General features: G+C 46.7%; 1 protein-coding gene across 3 annotated transcripts in view; it reads left to right on the top strand.

Moving 5' to 3' along the window:
- ptprbl (protein tyrosine phosphatase receptor type B, like) overlaps positions 1-19,490 on the top strand; it is a 30,203-nt gene extending 10,713 nt beyond the window's left edge. For all 3 annotated transcript variants that reach the window (XM_026310880.2, XM_026310878.1, XM_026310879.1), the window contains 30 exons: positions 321-632; positions 1,014-1,277; positions 2,385-2,648; positions 3,022-3,291; positions 3,588-3,854; positions 4,152-4,418; positions 5,785-6,048; positions 6,202-6,465; positions 6,814-7,077; positions 7,732-7,995; positions 8,151-8,420; positions 8,524-8,787; positions 8,880-9,146; positions 9,543-9,848; positions 10,125-10,403; positions 10,618-10,767; positions 11,165-11,441; positions 11,609-11,721; positions 11,847-11,952; positions 13,646-13,723; positions 14,061-14,078; positions 14,163-14,244; positions 14,438-14,528; positions 14,632-14,708; positions 15,621-15,755; positions 15,975-16,097; positions 16,391-16,554; positions 16,736-16,871; positions 17,407-17,527; positions 17,636-19,490. In XM_026310880.2, the coding sequence (XP_026166665.1) occupies positions 321-632; positions 1,014-1,277; positions 2,385-2,648; positions 3,022-3,291; positions 3,588-3,854; positions 4,152-4,418; positions 5,785-6,048; positions 6,202-6,465; positions 6,814-7,077; positions 7,732-7,995; positions 8,151-8,420; positions 8,524-8,787; positions 8,880-9,146; positions 9,543-9,848; positions 10,125-10,403; positions 10,618-10,767; positions 11,165-11,441; positions 11,609-11,721; positions 11,847-11,952; positions 13,646-13,723; positions 14,061-14,078; positions 14,163-14,244; positions 14,438-14,528; positions 14,632-14,708; positions 15,621-15,755; positions 15,975-16,097; positions 16,391-16,554; positions 16,736-16,871; positions 17,407-17,527; positions 17,636-17,658 (5,780 nt within the window). In that variant the 3' untranslated portion in view covers positions 17,659-19,490. The remainder of the gene's footprint in view (positions 1-320; positions 633-1,013; positions 1,278-2,384; positions 2,649-3,021; positions 3,292-3,587; positions 3,855-4,151; positions 4,419-5,784; positions 6,049-6,201; positions 6,466-6,813; positions 7,078-7,731; positions 7,996-8,150; positions 8,421-8,523; positions 8,788-8,879; positions 9,147-9,542; positions 9,849-10,124; positions 10,404-10,617; positions 10,768-11,164; positions 11,442-11,608; positions 11,722-11,846; positions 11,953-13,645; positions 13,724-14,060; positions 14,079-14,162; positions 14,245-14,437; positions 14,529-14,631; positions 14,709-15,620; positions 15,756-15,974; positions 16,098-16,390; positions 16,555-16,735; positions 16,872-17,406; positions 17,528-17,635) is intronic.

Below are 19,490 nucleotides of genomic sequence, written 5' to 3' on the forward strand. Positions count from 1 at the left end.
TCTCTGCTGCAGCACAAACACAGGATGCTCTCAGGCCGAGCTCCATGTTCTCACTCACACACAGACGATCCGCAGGCCCAGTAGGACAGGCCCAGTAGGACAGGCCCAGTAGGACAGGTACCACACCGAAGAGCAGGCCTGCAAATCTCTGAGCTCATGTCACATCAACACAAGTTAACAGAACACGTGATTCTGCAAAGGAGCTAAAGTTATCAGATAAATGTAGGGCCAGTGAATGTTGTTAGCTCGATAAATTACCTGGATGATGTATTGATTTTCGTCGTCCATGCTCAATCACACTCCTCTGTCTCCTGTGTCAGACCCGGTCGGTCCGGCTCGTCTGGAGGTCCAGCTGGACCAGGATCCGGCTCAGTTTAAAAGCCTGTCTCTGGCTCGGAGTGCCTCTCCAGGCATGACGGTGTTCTGGTCTCGCTCTGCCGGACACGTGGACTGGTATGATCTGACTCTGGAGGACACCAGCTCCAATTCCAGCTGCAGTACCAGAATCATGGGCTCCGCAGCCCCCCAGTCTGGTTTCAGCTCCCTGGTCCCTGGTACTCTGTACACTGTCAGTGTGGTGGCTACAGCTGGGAACAGGACCGCCGCACCAGTCCACACTACGGCAGCCACAGGTGAGATACAGCACCTCCACATCTACCCACACAGGTGGAACTACAGGGGCAGGGTGTAGGATCGACCAGCAGAAATGGAGGATAGTCCTGATAATGATCTCCTCGACTGTGTAGTCCCCTGAAAATAAGACCTGTTGTGTTTTTTAGTCTTAGAAGGAGACCTTATGTCTGCACAGGCAGCAGGTACCCCCTCACACAGGCCGCCATGTTTCTACAGTAGCCCAGACAGGACAAACCAAACTGTGTCTCTATAGACAGGACTTGTCATGTGGACCAGAACATAGTACATGTCCTTCAGTAACTTTTCAGTTACTCGCTGTATTTTTGCAGTTAGAACTGAGGTAAAAAAAAAATCTTGTCTTCCTTGTTTCCCTCCTCCAGCCCCCTCCCCTGTCCGTGGCCTCGAGGTGACGTCCTCGACCTCAGACAGCCTCAGCGTGTCCTGGCAGGTGGGTCCGGGCAGAGCCGAGCGGTTCAGGGTTCTGCTAACAGATCAGGACCGGGTTCTGTTGAAGAACATCAGTCTGAAAAACACTGTGACGTCCACCAAGCTGAGCGGCCTGCAGCCGGGGACCTCGTACTCCGTCGCCGTAGTAACAGAGGCAGTCGGCCTGCAGAGCTCCGCCTCCACACAGGCTGTCACAGGTACAAATTATGGGATGTTTTTTTTAGCACAGCTGTGAGTCTCACAGCAAACATGGATGGATGATGGATGATGGATGGATGATGGATGATGGATGATGGATGATTGATGGATGGATGATGGATGATGGATGGATGGATGATTAATGATGGATGATGGATGATTGATGGATGGATGATGGATGATAGATGGATGATGGATTGATGGATTGATGGATGGATGGATGATGGATGATTGATGGATGGATGGATGATTGATGGATGGATGATTGATGGGTGGATGGATGGATGATGGATGATTGATGGATGGATGATTAATGATGGATGATGGATGATTGATGGATGGATGATGGATGATTGATGGATGGATGATTGATGGGTGGATGGATGGCTGGATGGAGAGAGAGCATTTCGCCCCCCTCACCTCTTTAATCTCTGGCTGAAACAGTTTCTTTGTTCTCTCTGAGCAGATTTAGTCTTTCTGGTCACTGTTGATGGAGTCAGGTCACATCGCAGTGAAAGGACCATGACCCCTGAATGACCCCAACAGTTTTACACAAAAACCTTTTTAATGGTAAATGACATGTTCAGTAAATGAGCTGATGCTCTTTGTTTTAATCTCATCGGTCGACTCACTTTGAGCTGTCAGCTCTTTGTTTTACTTTCCAGCACAGTCTATCTGCTGTTTCCAGGATATTTTAGGCTTTTCTCACCCCCACCCTTCCTCTGGCTGCAGCCGTTCATCCAAAACCTCCCCCACCCAGTAATAAATGTCTTTACACCTGAGACAGATGGCACCAAGTCCTGCTCTGTCTTCCCAACTTCCCTAAATTTTCTGTATGATTATTTCCCATGATATTAAACATTAAACTAAGATTGTAGTCACAGTTTTCTAAATTCATTTTTGTACATTCTGTTTATGCCTAAGTAAGAGTTCGTTGTGCCTGCTGCTCAGGATAAATCTGTGTAAGGACAGCTTACAGCAGACGTGTTCCTCTGGTCCTCCATGGTTCAGATAAAACCGGGGTGTGTTGGGTTAAGAGCAGAGTCGAGAGGAAACAAGGAAAATAAATATGACCTGTGTGTTTGTTTCCGACCCGTCGTCCTCAGTCCCAGCAGCAGTGTCTCATCTGAGGCTGGACCACAACGGCAGCTCAGACCGCCTGCAGGCATCCTGGGCGTCACCTGAAGGGGGTGTGGACGCTTATCTGGTGACCCTGTCTGCTCCGGGATCGACCCACCAGCAGCGCCGCCTGGCTCCCAATGTCACCCAGGTGGTTTTTGAGGGTCTGACCCCCGGTCGCAGCTACGAGCTGTCAGTCAAAACCACAGCTGGAGGGCTGAGTGCAGAAACCAGGACCAAAGGGAGGACAGGTGGGTGTAATAATGTCACTTTAATGTCACTTTTAGCTTCATAAAAAGAGATCTGGTATTGTCTCATATAAAGTTCTAGCTGCAGCGTTTGCACATAAACAGTCTGTTGCATTAACTCTGGCTTTTCCACTATGAACTTTACATCTGTGTTTTTAAAATCTGTTCCGTAGGACGACACACAGTACGTAATATGTTCTGTATAACATAGAACATTGGCTCTGAAATGTACATTCTAAAATAAAATCAAAAATGTAGAATATTTAGATTTTATTTTATTTGTAGAAAATAATTCTATAAATATTTGAAGTACGTACTATCAGGAGCCATGTTTATTGTCCAGTCTGTAATAATGATTGTCCCCATCACGGTCCAGTACCTGAGCAGGTGTCGGCTCTCTCCATGGCACCTCTCGGTGACGGCAGGACGCTGAGGCTGACCTGGGCGCCCCCCTCAGGTGACTGGGACAACTACAGCGTCCTGCTGAGGAACAGCTCAGTGGTTCTGGTGAACCAGACGGTCAGTAAACTCAGCAGACAGTTCACGTTCTCCGGCCTCGGTCTGGTGCCAGGACGAGCCTACAGGGCGCAGGTCACGGTTCACAGCGGCATTCTGGGTAACACGACGCACTGCCATGGACAACTGGGTCAGTTCATATTTATTAAAGTGATCAACACAATAATCAGTAATGAGAATCCAATAATATCAGATCCATTCATGTGAAATGGGCCATTCTGCACAATGAGTACTTTTACTTTGGATACTTCAAGTACATTTAGATGATGGTACTTTGGGACTTTTACTGCAGTAACATTTTCAGGACTTTTACAATGTGTTATTTTTGCTGTCACTGTATCAATATTATTATTAGTATATTAATCCCACAGGATATTTGTAGGTGAGACTCATGCAGCCCTTCTCTTTACCTCCACCCTCCTGCAGCACCTCGGCCTGTGCAGCAGCTGCTCGTCCGTCACGTTGATGAAACCACTCTGAGCGTCCTGTGGAGTCGACCGGTCGGTGAGTGGGACGGCTTCACTGTGGTTCTCCGACGGGCAGAGTCCGCCGCCGTGGTGGCTCAGAGGACCCTCCCCTGGGAGTCCAGAGAGTGCACCTTTAATGTGCTCACCTCAGGACACCTGTACACTGTCACCGTGACGACCAACAGCGGGAACCTGAGCAGCTCTGCCTCCGTGACGGCTCGGACCAGTACGTCACACTGAGTTTATGGTGTTTATGTTGTTGTCAGGTGACATTTGATGGACAGGTGACGTTTGGTGGACAGGTGACGTTTGATGGACAGGTAATGTTTGATGGACAGGTGTTGTCAGGTGACATTTGATGGACAGGTGACGTTTGGTGGACAGGTGATGTTTGATGGACAGGTGTTGTTAGGTGACATTTGATGGACAGGTGATTTCAGGTGACGTCTGATGGACAGGTGTTGTCAGCTGATGTCTGGTGGACAGGTGATGTTAGTTCTAATATCTGTCTGTGTGTTTTCAGCTCCGGCTCAGGTCAGCAGTCTGCAGGTCTCTAACGCTGGCAGCACCGACAGCCTGCAGGCACAGTGGGAACGAGCCTCCGGAGACCTGGACTCTTATCAGGTCCTGCTGGTTCACGACAGCAGCGTCATCAAGAACGAGAGCGTGGAGGCCGACGCCACCAGCATCAACTTCAGCTCTCTGAGACCCGGATCTCTGTACAGGGTGGTGTTAACCACCGTCAGAGCCGGACACAGCTCCAGACAGACTGTGGCAGAGGGACGCACCGGTAAGTCCCCCCCAGCTGCACCCACATGTGTGTGTCAGGACTGAGAGCTGGGCTGGATTAAAGGTGTTTATGAGGTTTTCAGAGCGCTCTGAGGATTTGATGAGCAAACGATTGATTATTGAGAAGACGGTTACTGTAGGACGACGGCTGAGTTATGCAACAACATGTAACGGCAAACAAAAGGACAACATTTCCTTGTGCTTTAGCTTGTTTTCAAGTGTTGCACTGAGACAATAGACGAAGGTAAAAGGCACACTCGTTCTCAGTGGGCAGGATATATTATTGAAAAGCAGGAATTTGTCAGGAATTTTCAGGAAGTGTTTACGACGACAACATAAAAAAATCCTGTCAGGTTGGGTCAGAGACTTCCTGTCAGGATGAGGACGAGCTTCATTGTTAAATTACAACACAAACACGTCACTGCGGCTGGAAAATATCTGGAAGAACAGTTTTACTAATGACCGAAAAGAAACAGAGAACATTATGTTTGTTGTATGAGTGTGTAGTAGATGGACACGTACAAGTATTAATCATAAATACCATAGAAATGATGCCAGTCTGGGATCAGCATATCTGCTTTGGAATTGCTTTTTAAGGAGTGTTGTGTTTGGAAGGGAATACTAATATTTTCAGTTTCAATGTGACTTCCACTTCCTGAGGATCTCATCATCTCTGGTGTCCCTCCACAATAAACCTCCATAAATCCACAAAGGCTGCAGAACCTCATTCAGAATCCTGTTGTTTTTAAGTTTCCTTCAGAGTCACAGGGATCCAGGGACAGTTGTCTGTGCACCCATGGGGTCACTGCAAACAGCAGCTGCTCACAGTCAGTTCAGCTAAGGGGACAGTGCTGTTTTCTCGAAATTTGTCTCAGGCTCAATAGTGTCAAACCCTCTTCTTGAGTCCTGGAACTGTGAAAACTAATCAGTGTTCACTCTGCTGCTCTGGGTGTCATGTTCCTTCGTCAGCATGAAGCCCCCGCCGTCCTGCTGCCACTAACACTCACTGAAGACTAAATGTGGATTCATCCGCCCCTGAAACTAGTCCCCGGCTGAGACCTGAGGGGTTTTTAATGAAACTATATATTAAATATATTATATATTAAAAGACTTTTCTTCATTAGGAACTTGGAGGTGTTGGTTTGTATGTGAACATGAGATTTATTGACAATAAGAAATTTATTTGTGTCGCAGGTTATATAAGTTCTTTACATAACGCAAAAAGAATTAATGTAAAAGATATAAAGCTAAAATTAAAGAGTAGCCTTGAAAAAGATGAGAGACCAGTCCAGATGATCTGTTTCTATCTTATATGTGAATATGAATCATTTGAAGCCATGGTGATGTTTCCTCCTGTCCCCCCTCAGTCCCGGCTGCAGTGAGTGAGGTACGGGTCAGTAATAACGGCCGTATGGACTTTCTCAGCGTGTCGTGGCGTCCGGCCGCAGGTGAGGTCGACAGTTACCTGGTGACCCTGAAGGACCGGGAGGAGACGGTTCACACTCTGGCTGTTTCTAAATCCAGTCCGGAGTGTGTTTTCAACTCTCTGGTGTCCGGGCGCCTCTACAACATCTCCATCACCTCCCGCAGTGGCAGCTACCAGAACCACACCTTTGTCCAGGAGAGAACGCGTAAGTACATTGTGTTTGGAGCCCGACCCCCTACCCAGACTGAGGAAGACTGGTCTCTTCTCCAGGTGTTTAGTTTATGTTTAAAGAAAGTGAACTTGAGTTACCAGGATCTAACTGGTACCAGTATCTAATCTGACCACTTTTGTTTCTCAGAACCATCGAAGGTCCAGGACCCGACAGCGACCCACGCTGCTCGGGACGACTACCTGAAGGTTTACTGGCGTCACGCTGCCGGGGACTTTGACTTCTACCAGGTGTTCATAAAACACAACAACTTGTTCCTGCAGAACCAGACGGTGCCAAAGACTCAGAACGAGTGTGTGTTTCACGGCCTGGTGCCAGGACGACTCTACACCGTGCTGGTGAACACCTGGAGCGGGAAATACGAAACCAGCGCCTCCACCCACGGCAGGACCTGTGAGTCTGTTTGCCACAGTAACATACGTCACATACACAGTAAACATGGACACGGTTCCACCTGGAGGTGAAGGAAAAGTGAAAATGTCTGGGCAGTGCAATTCAAATACCATCAAAGAAGAAATAGGCTTATGCCATTCACATGCTAATGGCGGCATGTTGCCATGGGTGGAGTAAGATTAATGTGCTAATGAGCCAACAAGGACCGGGTCAGTCTGAAGACTGCAACTGCATTATTGGTATTTGATTTCTTAAAAATGAACCCAGAGCTGGAATCCAGGCTCAGAAATCCCAGCTCGTTACCAGATCCAGACCAGTCTAACTTCCTGTCCTGTTCTGTTCTTGCAGTCCCGGCGGCGGTCCGGTCCCTGGTCCTGGCAGGACAGGGGACCGAGGACCTGAGGGTGACGTGGTCGGCCGCTCCGGGTGACTTGGACCACTACGAAGTTCAGCTCCTGTTCAACGACATGAAGGTGTTTCCTCCGATCACTCTGGGCAGCGGCGTGGAGGAGTATGTCCTGTCATCGCTCACACCCGGGCGGCTTTATAAGATCCTGGTTTCGACCTTCAGCGGCCCCAACCAGAGGGCCCAGTTCATAGAGGGCCGCACAGGTGAGGAACCATCTGGAGAGACAGGTGGTTTGGTCTGAATCGTGTCCCTAAAAACTGAAGTCATCTCAGTAAAGCTCCATGTTACACATCTAATAACAGAATCAACGCAAACGTATTTAAATTAATGATTAAATTCTAAACAGTTTTAACTTGAAGATGTTTGGTGTCCAGTGTTTTAGTGACCAAACCTACAAAGGTGTAAAATTAAGGTTTGCAGCTCATCTACCTGCCAAATGTGAGGCCCGTCTTTTCCAAAAACCAGCTCCAGACGCTGCTGTGAGCAGAGAGAAGCAGAGACCAGTGGACTCTTTCTTCCTTCAGACTGTAAACAGTGTCGGCCGTTCTCGGCGTCTGGAGCTGGTCTTTGGAAACAGACGGGTCACAGTAAATATCAGACAGAATATCATCAGCCTGAAGGGAAAAACTTTAAGCTGCTTTGAAAATGAAATCTGCTCATGGTGAAGGACAAACGGCTCAGTCCTGCAGAACATTTGTTTTTCTTCAGCGTCTCTGTGTAGCGTCTGCTCTCTGACGGTTAGTGGCGTAAAGAATTACCCAGGAGCCTCTTGTGTTGAGGACTCATTCAGACTGGATCCAGTGTGTTCACATACTCAGCGGGCTGTTGTGGTTTAAAGATGTCTCTTCCCGCTTCAGTTCCCAGCAAAGTGAAGAACATCCACGTCAGTAACGGCGGCGACAGCAGCAGCCTGAAGGTGAGCTGGACTCCAGGTCAGGGCGACGTGGACGGGTACTTGGTGTTCCTGTACAGACAGAGCCGACAGCTGAACCACCGCTCCGTCCTCAAACACCAGAACGAGGTGACGTTCGACTCCCTGCAGCCCGGACAGATGTACACGGTGATGGTCCAGTCTGTGAGCGGGGAGCTGCTCAACAACAACACGGCCTCAGGGCGCACAGGTGAGAACATGTACTTTGGTAGTACACACAGTCCTGATCAATGGGTCAGAACATTTACATTTATACATTTATACACAGTACTACAGATTCAAATCTGTGTGGTACTGCTAATACTTTAAGTACCTGAGTGTGAGTACTTGTGTCCCTGTGTCCAGTGCCCTCAGCAGTGACGAGGCTCCAGGTGGAGAACCTCCACAGCACCTGTAGCCTCCAGGTGAGCTGGCAGGAAGCTCTGGGCATAGCTGATGGATACACCCTGCAGGTTCTGGACAGCAGAGGCAGCCTGGTGACCAACTCCTCTCAGCCCACCGGACAAACCAGGTACAGGTTCGACGGCCTCACCCCAGGAAAGAAGTACAGGGTCCTGGTCCACACCACCAGTGGGGGGGTCCACAGCCAGGGGGTCAGTGCCGAGGCTCGGACATGTAAGACTTCCTGTTTTTGACTCAGGCGGGTAACAACAGAATATCGGGGCCATAAAGTAAAATCAGGTCAGAGATTAAGTCATACTGTGTCATGACCCTTCAGGCCCTGCAGCCATCGCCGACCTGTCCGTTAAAACCAACACCACCACCAGTCTGTCCTTCTACTGGTCTCCACCTGAGGGCGACTTTGACCTTTATGAGGTCTTCTTGTACAAAAGTGACGACTCGCTGCAGGAGAAGCGACGGGTCCAATCCAGTAGTCAGCAGTGCTCCTTCCTTGGTCTCAGGCCAGGAGCTCAGTACCGGATGGTGGTACTGACCCACAGCGGGGACCAGACCAACCAGTCCTCCATCTGGGCCAGGACAGGTGAGGAGATGGGGGGGTTGGATTATCCAGGTCAACAGATGTGTGTTTTAATCTGCATGTTGTGTTAGTCTGTAAAACCTTTTCCTCCTCAGTCCCAGCAGCTGTGTCGTCTCTGAGGGCCCAGACTGGAAACCAGTCTGATGCTCTGTGGGTGAACTGGGATCGTGGCGGTGGGGATCTGAGCGGATACCTGCTGGTTCTCTACAACCCAGACGGATCCCAGCGGGCTGAGCAGCAGCTGGGCTCAGAGGTCACAGAGTTCGTCTTCTCAGGCCTGGTCCCGGGTCGACTGTACCGAGCCGAGGTTCTGAGTCTGAGCGGGGAGCTCCGGAACCGAGCCAGCACTATGGGTCGGACCGGTGAGATACCACTGACCAATACTGTGGTTTCATTAATGTGTTGTTGATTAGAGCAGAAACTGTTAATCAATTATCATCATTTAAAGTTTAAGAACAAACTGTCGCCCTGAGCTGTGAGAAATTAGACAAAACAACTGATCACATTGATCAATAATGAAAATACTTGTCGTAATTACCATGTACACAAACTGCAATGTAAAATCACATGCTTATCACATTTCTTATGTAAAATCAAGTAATTGTGCTGCAGTAAAAAATCCAATATTCAGTCTAAGATTTCGTAACCGCAGACTTTAGACTGAGATTTCTGTCTGAATGAAAATAAAAACGTTTTATCTTCAGTTTAAATATTTTCAGTCTTTTCTACCAAACAGTGAGAACATTTTCTTTCCGCAGCTCCCAGACCTCCGACCTCCTTCCTCTTTGGGGGGGTCACCAACACCTCCCTGGAGATCACGTGGAGCGGTCCCGTCGACTCCGACTACGACGACTTCGACCTGCAGTGGACCCCCCAGGACCAGCTGTCCGTCATCAACCCATACCACAGCAGGACTTCAGGCAGCCGCATTTTAAAGGGCATGTTCCCCGGACGCCTCTACACCTTCAGCCTCCGCACCGTCAGCGGGGCCACGGAACCTGGGGCCACAGAACCCGGGGCCACATCCACCTACAGCACAGCCATCCACAACAGCATCCGGACCAGTAGGTGGCAGCACTTCAGTTTTTAGATGGTTTTTTAAAAATCTTGTAAACGTAAAAACCACAGTCACACTGAAACTGTCTGAAAATAACTTTACACAGGAAACTGAGCTTCTAGTTTCTTTCACTCTCACACAAATGTCAAACAAGTTTCACACAAACCCCCATTTTATTAAAAGAGTTTGTAGTTCCTGTTCCTGGACCTGACTGTTAATGGACTAACACACATGTTAAATGAATAAGTCCATTTCTGACGTGTGTTTCTGTTCCTCGCTGTAGAGCCGGAGCGAGTCCACAGCCTCCACTGTCACCCTCAGAGCTCCACCTCCATCTCCTGCTCCTGGGGGCATCCCCAGGCTGACTTCGACTTCTACACCATCGAGTGTCTCCGCCAGGACTCCCAGACCCTGGTGTACTCCCGGCGCACCAGCCAGAACTCCACCAACTACCTCATCATGCACCTGGAGCCCCACAAACGCTACACCGTCTCTGTGAAGGCGATCTCGGACAGCATGACCAGCGAGGCGGCTCAGGACAGTGTGGTCACCATGATCGACCGTAAGGGAGGGCGGAGGGCGGAGGGCGGAGGCCTGAGGCCTGAGGGCTGAGGGCTGAGGGCTGAGGGGGTGTGAAGGGCAGCAAGTTCATTAATAAAAAGCTTATTTCCTGCAGTGACACCTCCCATCACCTGCTCCACTAACCTTTAACAAACCAACCATGAGTCTCTTATAATGGTTGAGGTTTCTAAACCATCCTAATGTGACTCCCACAGGTCCTCCAGTGCCCCCCCTCAGTACCCGGGTCAGTGATAAGTCTGCTCTGGTCACCAAGTCCTCCATCTTCTTCAAGTTTAACTGCAGCTGGTTCAGCAACGTGAACGGAGCCATCAAGTTCTTCACTGTGGTGGTGATGGAGTCTGGAGGTACGAACAGTGTTTGGTTGAGTCTCTGCAGCCAGAACCAGGTCTGCACAGGAGTCATGAGACCTCCCCCTCTGTCGTATTGACAGCAGCTGCTTCAGGATCAGAATGGCCTGAATCCTTTCACTGAGCAGCAGCTTCGTCTGCAGCTTTGAACCCAATGTGATTCACTGTCAAGACTAACAGTCGTTTATTTTAACTGGTCCTGTGTTTAAAGGATTGTTGAACATCGTCATCTGAACACAGATTCTGAAAGTGACCAGACATGGACGTTTTGTATTATTTGATGAACCAGCAGTGGATAATGTTTGTTTTCCATGTACTTCCTGTCCACGTCTATTTGTTATTGTTTTATTAGTTGAAGACATTCTTTTTTATTTATTTATTTATTTTTTTGCAGGTGTGGATGTTGTGCAGCCAGACCAGCAGCACCCTCTGCCCTCCTACCTGGACTACAAATCCAACAGCTCCATCAAATCCTACCAGACCCGTTACTTCCCCAGTCACTGCACCCAGGGGCCCGACAGCGGCTTCCACAGCTTTGAGATCAATGTGGGGACGGGGATGGACTCACTGGGGGGCTCCTGTGACCAGAGAGACACAGGCCTGGACCCAGAGACCAGCAGATACTTGAACCAGTTCTGTGATGGACCACTGAAACCTAAAACAGCCTACAGGTACTGAAGACCCCTGAGCCTCATTATAGACTCGTGTTGGTTTTAGTAAAATTATTAAATGAAATGTACTGGTTAGTAAGTGAAGTGTTAGATCAGACCACGAGAGACCAGCAGACTGACAGAGTCTTGCAGTAAAAGGTTAAATGTCCTGTGCTCGTGTCCCTCAGGCTCAGCGTTCGAGCGTTCACTCAGCTGTTTGACGACGACAACAACAACGTCACCGTCTCCTCTCCGCTGTTCACCGACACATACCTGTCGCTGCCCGTGGTCACCGAGGCCGGTGAGCAGGACCTGACCTCAGTTTGTTGAACAAGAACACTAAGGGTTAATGTGGGAAACGGGGTAAAAATGGTAAAGGGTCTTCGATAACAGACGTGAGTAAAGATTTTCTCTTTGTCCCTTTAGAGCCTCTGAGCGGTGTGATCGAGGGCGCCAGCGCTGGTATGTTCCTCATCTTCGTGCTGGTGGGAGTCACCGCTCTGCTCGTCTGCAGACACAAGGCTCGCAAAGTGTGAGTATCTGTACGCACGGAGTGGTAACTGACAGTAAACCTGTGTGGTAACTGACAGTAAACCTGTGTGGTAATAGACAGTAAACCTGTGTGGTAACAGACAGTAAACCTGTGTGGTAACAGACAGTAAACCTGTGTGGTAACTGACAGTAAGGCTGTGTGGTAACTGACAGTAAACCTGTGTGGTAACAGACAGTAAACCTGTGTGGTAACTGACAGTAAGGCTATGTGGTAACAGACAGTAAACCTGTGTGGTAACAGACAGTAAACCTGTGTGGTAACTGACAGTAAACCTGTGTGGTAACAGACAGTAAGGCTGTGTGGTAACTGACAGTAAACCTGTGTGGTAACAGACAGTAAACCTGTGTGGTAACTGACAGTAAGGCTATGTGGTAACAGACAGTAAACCTGTGTGGTAACAGACAGTAAACCTGTGTGGTAACTGACAGTAAGGCTGTGTGGTAACTGACAGTAAGGCTGTGTGGTAACTGACAGTAAACGTGTGTGGTAACAGACAGTAAACCTGTGTGGTAACTGACAGTAAACCTGTGTGGTAACTGACAGTAAACCTGTGTGGTAACTGACAGTAAACCTGTGTGGTAACAGACAGTAAACCTGTGTGGTAACTGACAGTAAACCTGTGTGGTAACTGACAGTAAAGCTGTGTGGTAACTGACAGTAAACGTGTGTGGTAACTGACAGTAAGGCTGTGTGGTAACTGACAGTAAACGTGTGTGGTAACAGACAGTAAACCTGTGTGGTAACAGACAGTAAACCTGTGTGGTAACTGACAGTAAACCTGTGTGGTAACTGACAGTAAGGCTGTGTGGTAACTGACAGTAAACGTGTGTGGTAACAGACAGTAAACCTGTGTGGTAACTGACAGTAAACCTGTGTGGTAACTGACAGTAAACCTGTGTGGTAACTGACAGTAAACCTGTGTGGTAACAGACAGTAAACCTGTGTGGTAACTGACAGTAAACCTGTGTGGTAACTGACAGTAAAGCTGTGTGGTAACTGACAGTAAACGTGTGTGGTAACAGACAGTAAACCTGTGTGGTAACTGACAGTAAACCTGTGTGGTAACTGACAGTAAACGTGTGTGGTAACAGACAGTAAACCTGTGTGGTAACTGACAGTAAAGCTGTGTGGTAACTGACAGTAAACCTGTGTGGTAACAGACAGTAAACCTGTGTGGTAACTGACAGTAAACGTGTGTGGTAACAGACAGTAAACCTGTGTGGTAACTGACAGTAAACCTGTGTGGCAACAGACAGTAAACCTGTGTGGTAACTGACAGCAAACCTGTGGTAACAGACAGTAAACCTGTGTGGTAACAGACAGTAAACCTGTGTGGCAACAGACAGTAAAGCTGTGTGGTAACTGACAGTAAACGTGTGTGGTAACTGACAGTAAACCTGTGTGGCAACAGACAGTAAACCTGTGTGGTAACTGACAGTAAACCTGTGTGGTAACTGACAGTAAACCTGTGTGGTAACTGACAGTAAACCTGTGTGGCAACAGACAGTAAACCTGTGTGGTAACTGACAGTAAACCTGTGTGGTAACTGACAGTAAACCTGTGTGGTAACTGACAGTAAACCTGTGAGTATGTGGTAACTAGGCTGGGATTGGGTGATACTGCAGGTGTGTTGCTGGAAAACACCTGGATTGAGTGTAACCGTGTGTTTCAGTGTGGAGGACAGACCTGTGGTCAGGATGAGCATCAGGAGAGAGAGATCCACATCAGGAGCTCACCTGGGGCTCAGAGGGTAAGAAGTACTACACTAGTGATTGTACTGTGATGCTGAGAGCCATCTTACTGCATAAAGTCACTGATAATAAGAAAAGGAAGCAACTAGTACTAATCTGACCCAGACTAACACTAATACTAATACTGAAACTAGAACTAAAACACTAACATTAATTATAGTAATATTACTACACCTCCATTACTAGTTCTACTAATGGTGAGAAAAAAGTACTATTGGATTAATATTACCTCTGGTACTGTCCATTCTCTCATTAATTGATTATTTGACAGTTAATTGATTAATGAAAAAGAGAAAATATTTGTGTTTAATTATTATTATTATTTATTTTCCTCAGCAACCGTCGCAGCTCCAGGTGAGACCTCAGACGCTGCTCTGATTAGAAACGTAATGTCTGGACATTTTCTCTTGTGTTAAACGTTTTGTTTTTATCCTTCAGTCCCATCAAGGTCGTGAACTTTGAGTCTCACTACAACAAACTTCAGGCCGACTCCCACTACCTGCTGTCGGAGGAGTACGAGGTCAGTTGTCAGGTTGATGCCGTCTAATAAACCATGTCAGACAACAGTTTAAGTGCAAAGTAATGAAATGATTGAATGGGGCAGGAGATTTTCTGACAGAGCTTGTTTCAGCTTTGGATGAGTGAGAGACGTAGTGATGTTCAATGTAAACCTTAAAATAGCAGCCTGGGTGACCCTGCTGTCTCCCTGTCAGGACCTGAAGGATGTCGGCCGTAATCAGCCTCTGGACTCGGCGCTGCTGCCGGAGAACCGGGGGAAGAACCGCTACAACAACATCCTGCCCTGTGAGCGACGTGCCGATCTGAGCACACAGCTGCCTCATCTCATGAACATCTGGAACATCTGCAGTGTTTCTGTGTCACTGACACTCTGTGTTTGTGTGTCCAGACGACTCGACCAGGGTGAAGCTGTCCTACGTGGATGACGACCCCTGCTCCGACTACATCAACGCCAGCTACATCCCTGTAAGAGCCTGTCGCTCACACACCCATGATGCTGCTTTTAAACGATTTTAAACGGTTCCACGTTACATCTTCATCAGGTAATGTCAGACCTAATTATCACCATCGGACCAACAAATGACATTAAAATCAATGCACAGCAGGATCAGACACCTGATGGGGTTGTGTGATCAGGATCTAAAACATCCTGGATGGTTGTGTGATTTGATTCCAATGTGATTTCTTGGTCTGATGGTTAAAACCACACGTGGACCTGTTCAGGGGGACGTCACCTGATGAAGACGTACTGTGGAAACGTAAGAAATCAGCTCTGAAAACTCTGTCAGTGTGTCTGTTTAGTGTGAGGACTGTGCTGCAAAGACTGTCCACTGTGACCCTGTACATGAGGAGTCAGCAGACAGGTTCAGCCTCCACCCTCTGACTTCAGGGCTTAGATAGAAATTAATGTTGCCCTAATGTCTGCACTGTGTTCCTTCACTGAAGCATGTTCCATCCATCCATCCATCATCTAGACCCCCTTAGTCCTAACCAGGGTCACAGGGATCTGTTGGAGCCTATCCCAGCCCTCTTTGGGTGAAAGGCAGCAGCAGCATGTTTCAAGAGACAGCTAATTGTTTTTATACCGCACAAATCCAAACATCTGAATCACAGACGTCTTTATTTAACCCAACATGCAAAACTCCTTTTGTCCTTTAGGATATTTAGTGTTTGATTAGATCTGTGTTTTAAATCCAGCTTCAATTAGACGCTTCACATTTATCTCAGGAAACATGTAGATTTTCTTCTCCAGATTTAACTAACAATAAGCAACTTAAATTTTTATTATTTTTCATGTTTCATATTGTTCCAGTGAACAAATCTGTTCCTCCTCTGACACAGTTGCTCCTTGTGAACGTGTGTTTTTGCTGTTTTCAGGGTAACAACTTCCGTCGGGAGTACATCGCCACACAGGGACCTCTGCCCGGAACCAAAGACGATTTCTGGAAGATGGTTTGGGAGCAGAACGTCCACAACATCGTGATGGTCACTCAGTGTGTGGAGAAAGGGAGGGTGGGTACAAAAACCCACATGAACATCATCTTTAGACAAAGTCGGGATTTTTGTAGAATTTGTGTTTTTAAATTTAAGTTTAGTTCACTTTACCCTCAGAATCTAAAATATAAACTTCAGAAGTAATCATGTCAGATCTCTTAGACAAAAACCCCCCCAGTCAGTCTCAGGGTGTCATGTCACTTATTTTCACATTTTCCTGCTCTTCTCTGGCTCCAGGTGAAGTGTGATCACTACTGGCCGTTTGACCAGGATCCTCTGTACTATGGAGACCTGATCGTCCAGATGTTGTCAGAGTCTGTTCTGCCTGAGTGGACCATACGAGAGTTCAGCATCTGCAGCGTACGTACACAACACTGCGGTTAATTATTTGGTGTGATGAGAGTGATGGGGGCTTATATAGATGCTGAGAGAGACAACGAGGCACAGGTGGACAGGATCAGGGCATAAGGACCAGGTGAAGGTGGAACAATAAGGGAGAGAACAGGGAAGGGAACAGGAAATGGCAAAGTGTATTGAAATGTAATTAGAAAGAGTCTAAAATGGTGAAATCGCTTTAAAATAAAAGATGCCATGAAAGAATCATGTTGGTTTGTGTGTGTGTGTGTGTGTGTGTGTGTGTGTGTGTGTGTCAGGAGGAGCAGCTGAACTTCACCCGTCTGGTTCGTCAGTTTCATTACACGGTTTGGCCCGATCACGGAGTCCCAGAGACCACACAGTCCCTCATCCAGTTTGTCCGAACTGTCAGGGACTACGTCAACAGGACTCCTGGATCCGGACCCACTGTGGTCCACTGCAGGTACAGAACCAAGCTGGACGCTGGAAACAAACTGAGCTGAACTCATCATATATCCTGTCCGATGAGGAGCTGATTCAGGCTCTGAGTCCTGCTCAGTGTTTTTGCATGTTAAATTCAGTGTTTTTAACCTGGAGTCTGGTGTGTGTGTGTGCGTGTGTGCACGTGTGTGTGTGTGTGTCAGTGCTGGTGTGGGACGCACTGGGACCTTCATCGTTCTGGATCGGGTCCTGCAGCAGCTGGACACCAAGGACACGGTGGATATCTACGGCTCTGTCTTTGACCTGAGACTTCACCGCTCACACATGGTGCAGACTGAGGTAGAACTGAGCTGTGAGAGCAGGGCATTCTGGGAAAATATGTATCAGGGCTGTTTGGGTACAGTTAAATTAAATCACCCCTAATTCACTGTTTGTATTTTTGATTAATTCCATTTTTGTGAAGTTGTCAGTGACACTTCCTTATATTTTCACATTAAAAGCCTGAAGCTGTGACAGACCTTTAATGTGAAAATTCTAGAGGAAGTTTCATTCATGGGAGCTTGACAATGTGCGGATTTATATATACAGCACATTTCCCACACAAAGTGCTTACAGAGGCAAAAAACAATATAATAATTATTATTTAATTATTATTATCATCAGTATTAATTTTCATTTTTTATGATCAGTCTGTATTTTGTTGGATCCATCTGATCCTGAACAGAAACTAAAGTTATCAGATAAATGTAGAGCAGGAAAAAGTCCAAGGTTTGACTCTGACATGTAGTGAAGTCCAAGGATGAAGTAGTACAACATGGAAATACTCAAGTAAAGTAAGTATGTGTGTGTTATATAAGAGTTTCTGTGTTTGCAGTGTCAGTACGCGTACCTGCATCAGTGCGTCCGTGATGTTCTCAGAGCCAGAAAGCTTCGCAGCGAGCAGGAGCACCTCCTCTGCCCCATCTATGAAAATGTGAACTACAACGCCCAGAGAGGTCAGTGAATCCTGCACGAGCCGAGTCACGTTAGAGCTGAGGACACGCAGTTACACACATTACAGTTACAATAACTGATAATCACATGTATTGATCCTTTTTCCACAGAGATGCTGTGCACCAGACGTTAAAGATTGTAAAGACTGAATTGTTGAGCACTACAGGGAAATGTGGCAATTCTATTTTTTTATCACTGTTTATATTTCAAACAGACATTTCCACATAGAGAAAAATTTATGATATTTATGTAACAAGCAGGATTAATGTCAACACAATTGTACATGTGCCTCCATCATATCTGTGTGTTTATATTTCTACTAAATATTTCTGCAGCAGCTGCTTTTCCTATGATGTATTGTCTGTGTTTTATAAGCTATAAGATTTGCACGTTTTGGTTCGGAGAAATCGGAGAGAGCGAAGTCTGTTTGTGTAAACACTGTGATGTGGACCCAGTTGGTTTCTGAGGGAGCAGCTGATTCACAATGAGTCACGGCACAGCAGCGAGTGTTTTATGTCCCAGAAACAGTACATCTGCTGCTGTCAGGATTCATTAGGACAGGCTGGATTATCGAACAGGCCTAGAGGGCACAGGACCAGGGGCCCCGAGGAGTCAGGGGCCCCCAGAGTCAGGGTCTGTGATGACGTTTTATTTTTAGAAAGTAACAGGACGTAGTTACATGCCCTGATCCGGTTTGTCTGACAGCAGCTTTCACCAACAAGCTAGTCACAGAAGAATCATTAAGACAAGAAAGACAAATTAAAAGTACACCTTTAAAAAGGAGTCCACAATAAAATAAGATAAAACATTAGAATAAAAATGATAGAGCTGTGGAAGATATGAATAAATTCTCCAAATTTACATGTCAAATAACTCAAAGTCTTAATTTAAAAAAGTATTCCGTTTTCTGGGACTTTGGTCTGGTATGTGGATCACAGTGGATTTAATGTGAAGGGAAACTTTACACTGGAGTCAACCTCAGTGACCAAGGTGTGTCCAATACAAATACTGGACTGAACACTACAGCACACTGTTCTGTCCACACTTCAGATCCCACTGAATCAGACTTTCTTCCTTTACCAGACCAAAATGTTAGAATTTGTATAAAAATACACTCAGCTGCCACTTTAATGAGGCTCTGACGAAATCAGTGATTTTATATAAATACCAGTAACATTTTAAGTCCAACAGCAGCAAAAACTGCAGCCTCCAGGTGAATGAACAGCTGTGAAACAGCGTAATGTGTGTGAATCCAGAATCTGGTTTAGGGACTGTAAACGGCCGTCGTCAGCGTCTGGAGCTGGTTTTTGGAAACAGACGGGCCTCCCATTGTTGGTGAGGAAGAACCATGTGAGCCAGGTCAGCGGTGTGGCTCCCTGCTGGGTTTTTAATAGTCTTTGGACAACAATGGAGGTCTACGGCTCAGACCTATAAGATGAACCAGGTTCTGGATTCACACACATTCATTGGTGCTGTCAGTCTCTGGATGGGATCTGGACTCTGTGACACACTCTAACAGCCCCTTCTGGACACAACAATCAGCTTAAATCCAGAAAAAAATATATCTTTAGATATTATTTATTAAGAGTTTAACACTTAGAAACTCGGTTAATATGTTTCTTTAGGTGTGAAAGTGAAATATAATCAGATTTTGATTTGAATTCTGACGGTGCACAGAAATATGAGACAGCATCTCCTTTAAACTGGTAGGAAGAGAACAACACAGAAACCATGTAAAAGAACCAGTGTGTTGTCAGAGCCTTTAATTCATCAGTATTTATATTGTGTTGTACAACCATGGCACATTCTTGTATCAGCAAACGCTAAAACTATTTTTTTAATCATAGATATTTGTAAGATATTATTTCTGTGTGCTTTGTGTATTTTACCACAACATTGTGTACTTGAGTATGTAAAAAGATCATAGTGTATGTGAGCTCAGTTCATTAAACACCCGAAAAGACA

The sequence above is a fragment of the Mastacembelus armatus genome, chromosome 6, assembly GCF_900324485.2.
Source record: "Mastacembelus armatus chromosome 6, fMasArm1.2, whole genome shotgun sequence".
In the NCBI taxonomy this organism is placed as follows: domain Eukaryota; kingdom Metazoa; phylum Chordata; class Actinopteri; order Synbranchiformes; family Mastacembelidae; genus Mastacembelus; species Mastacembelus armatus.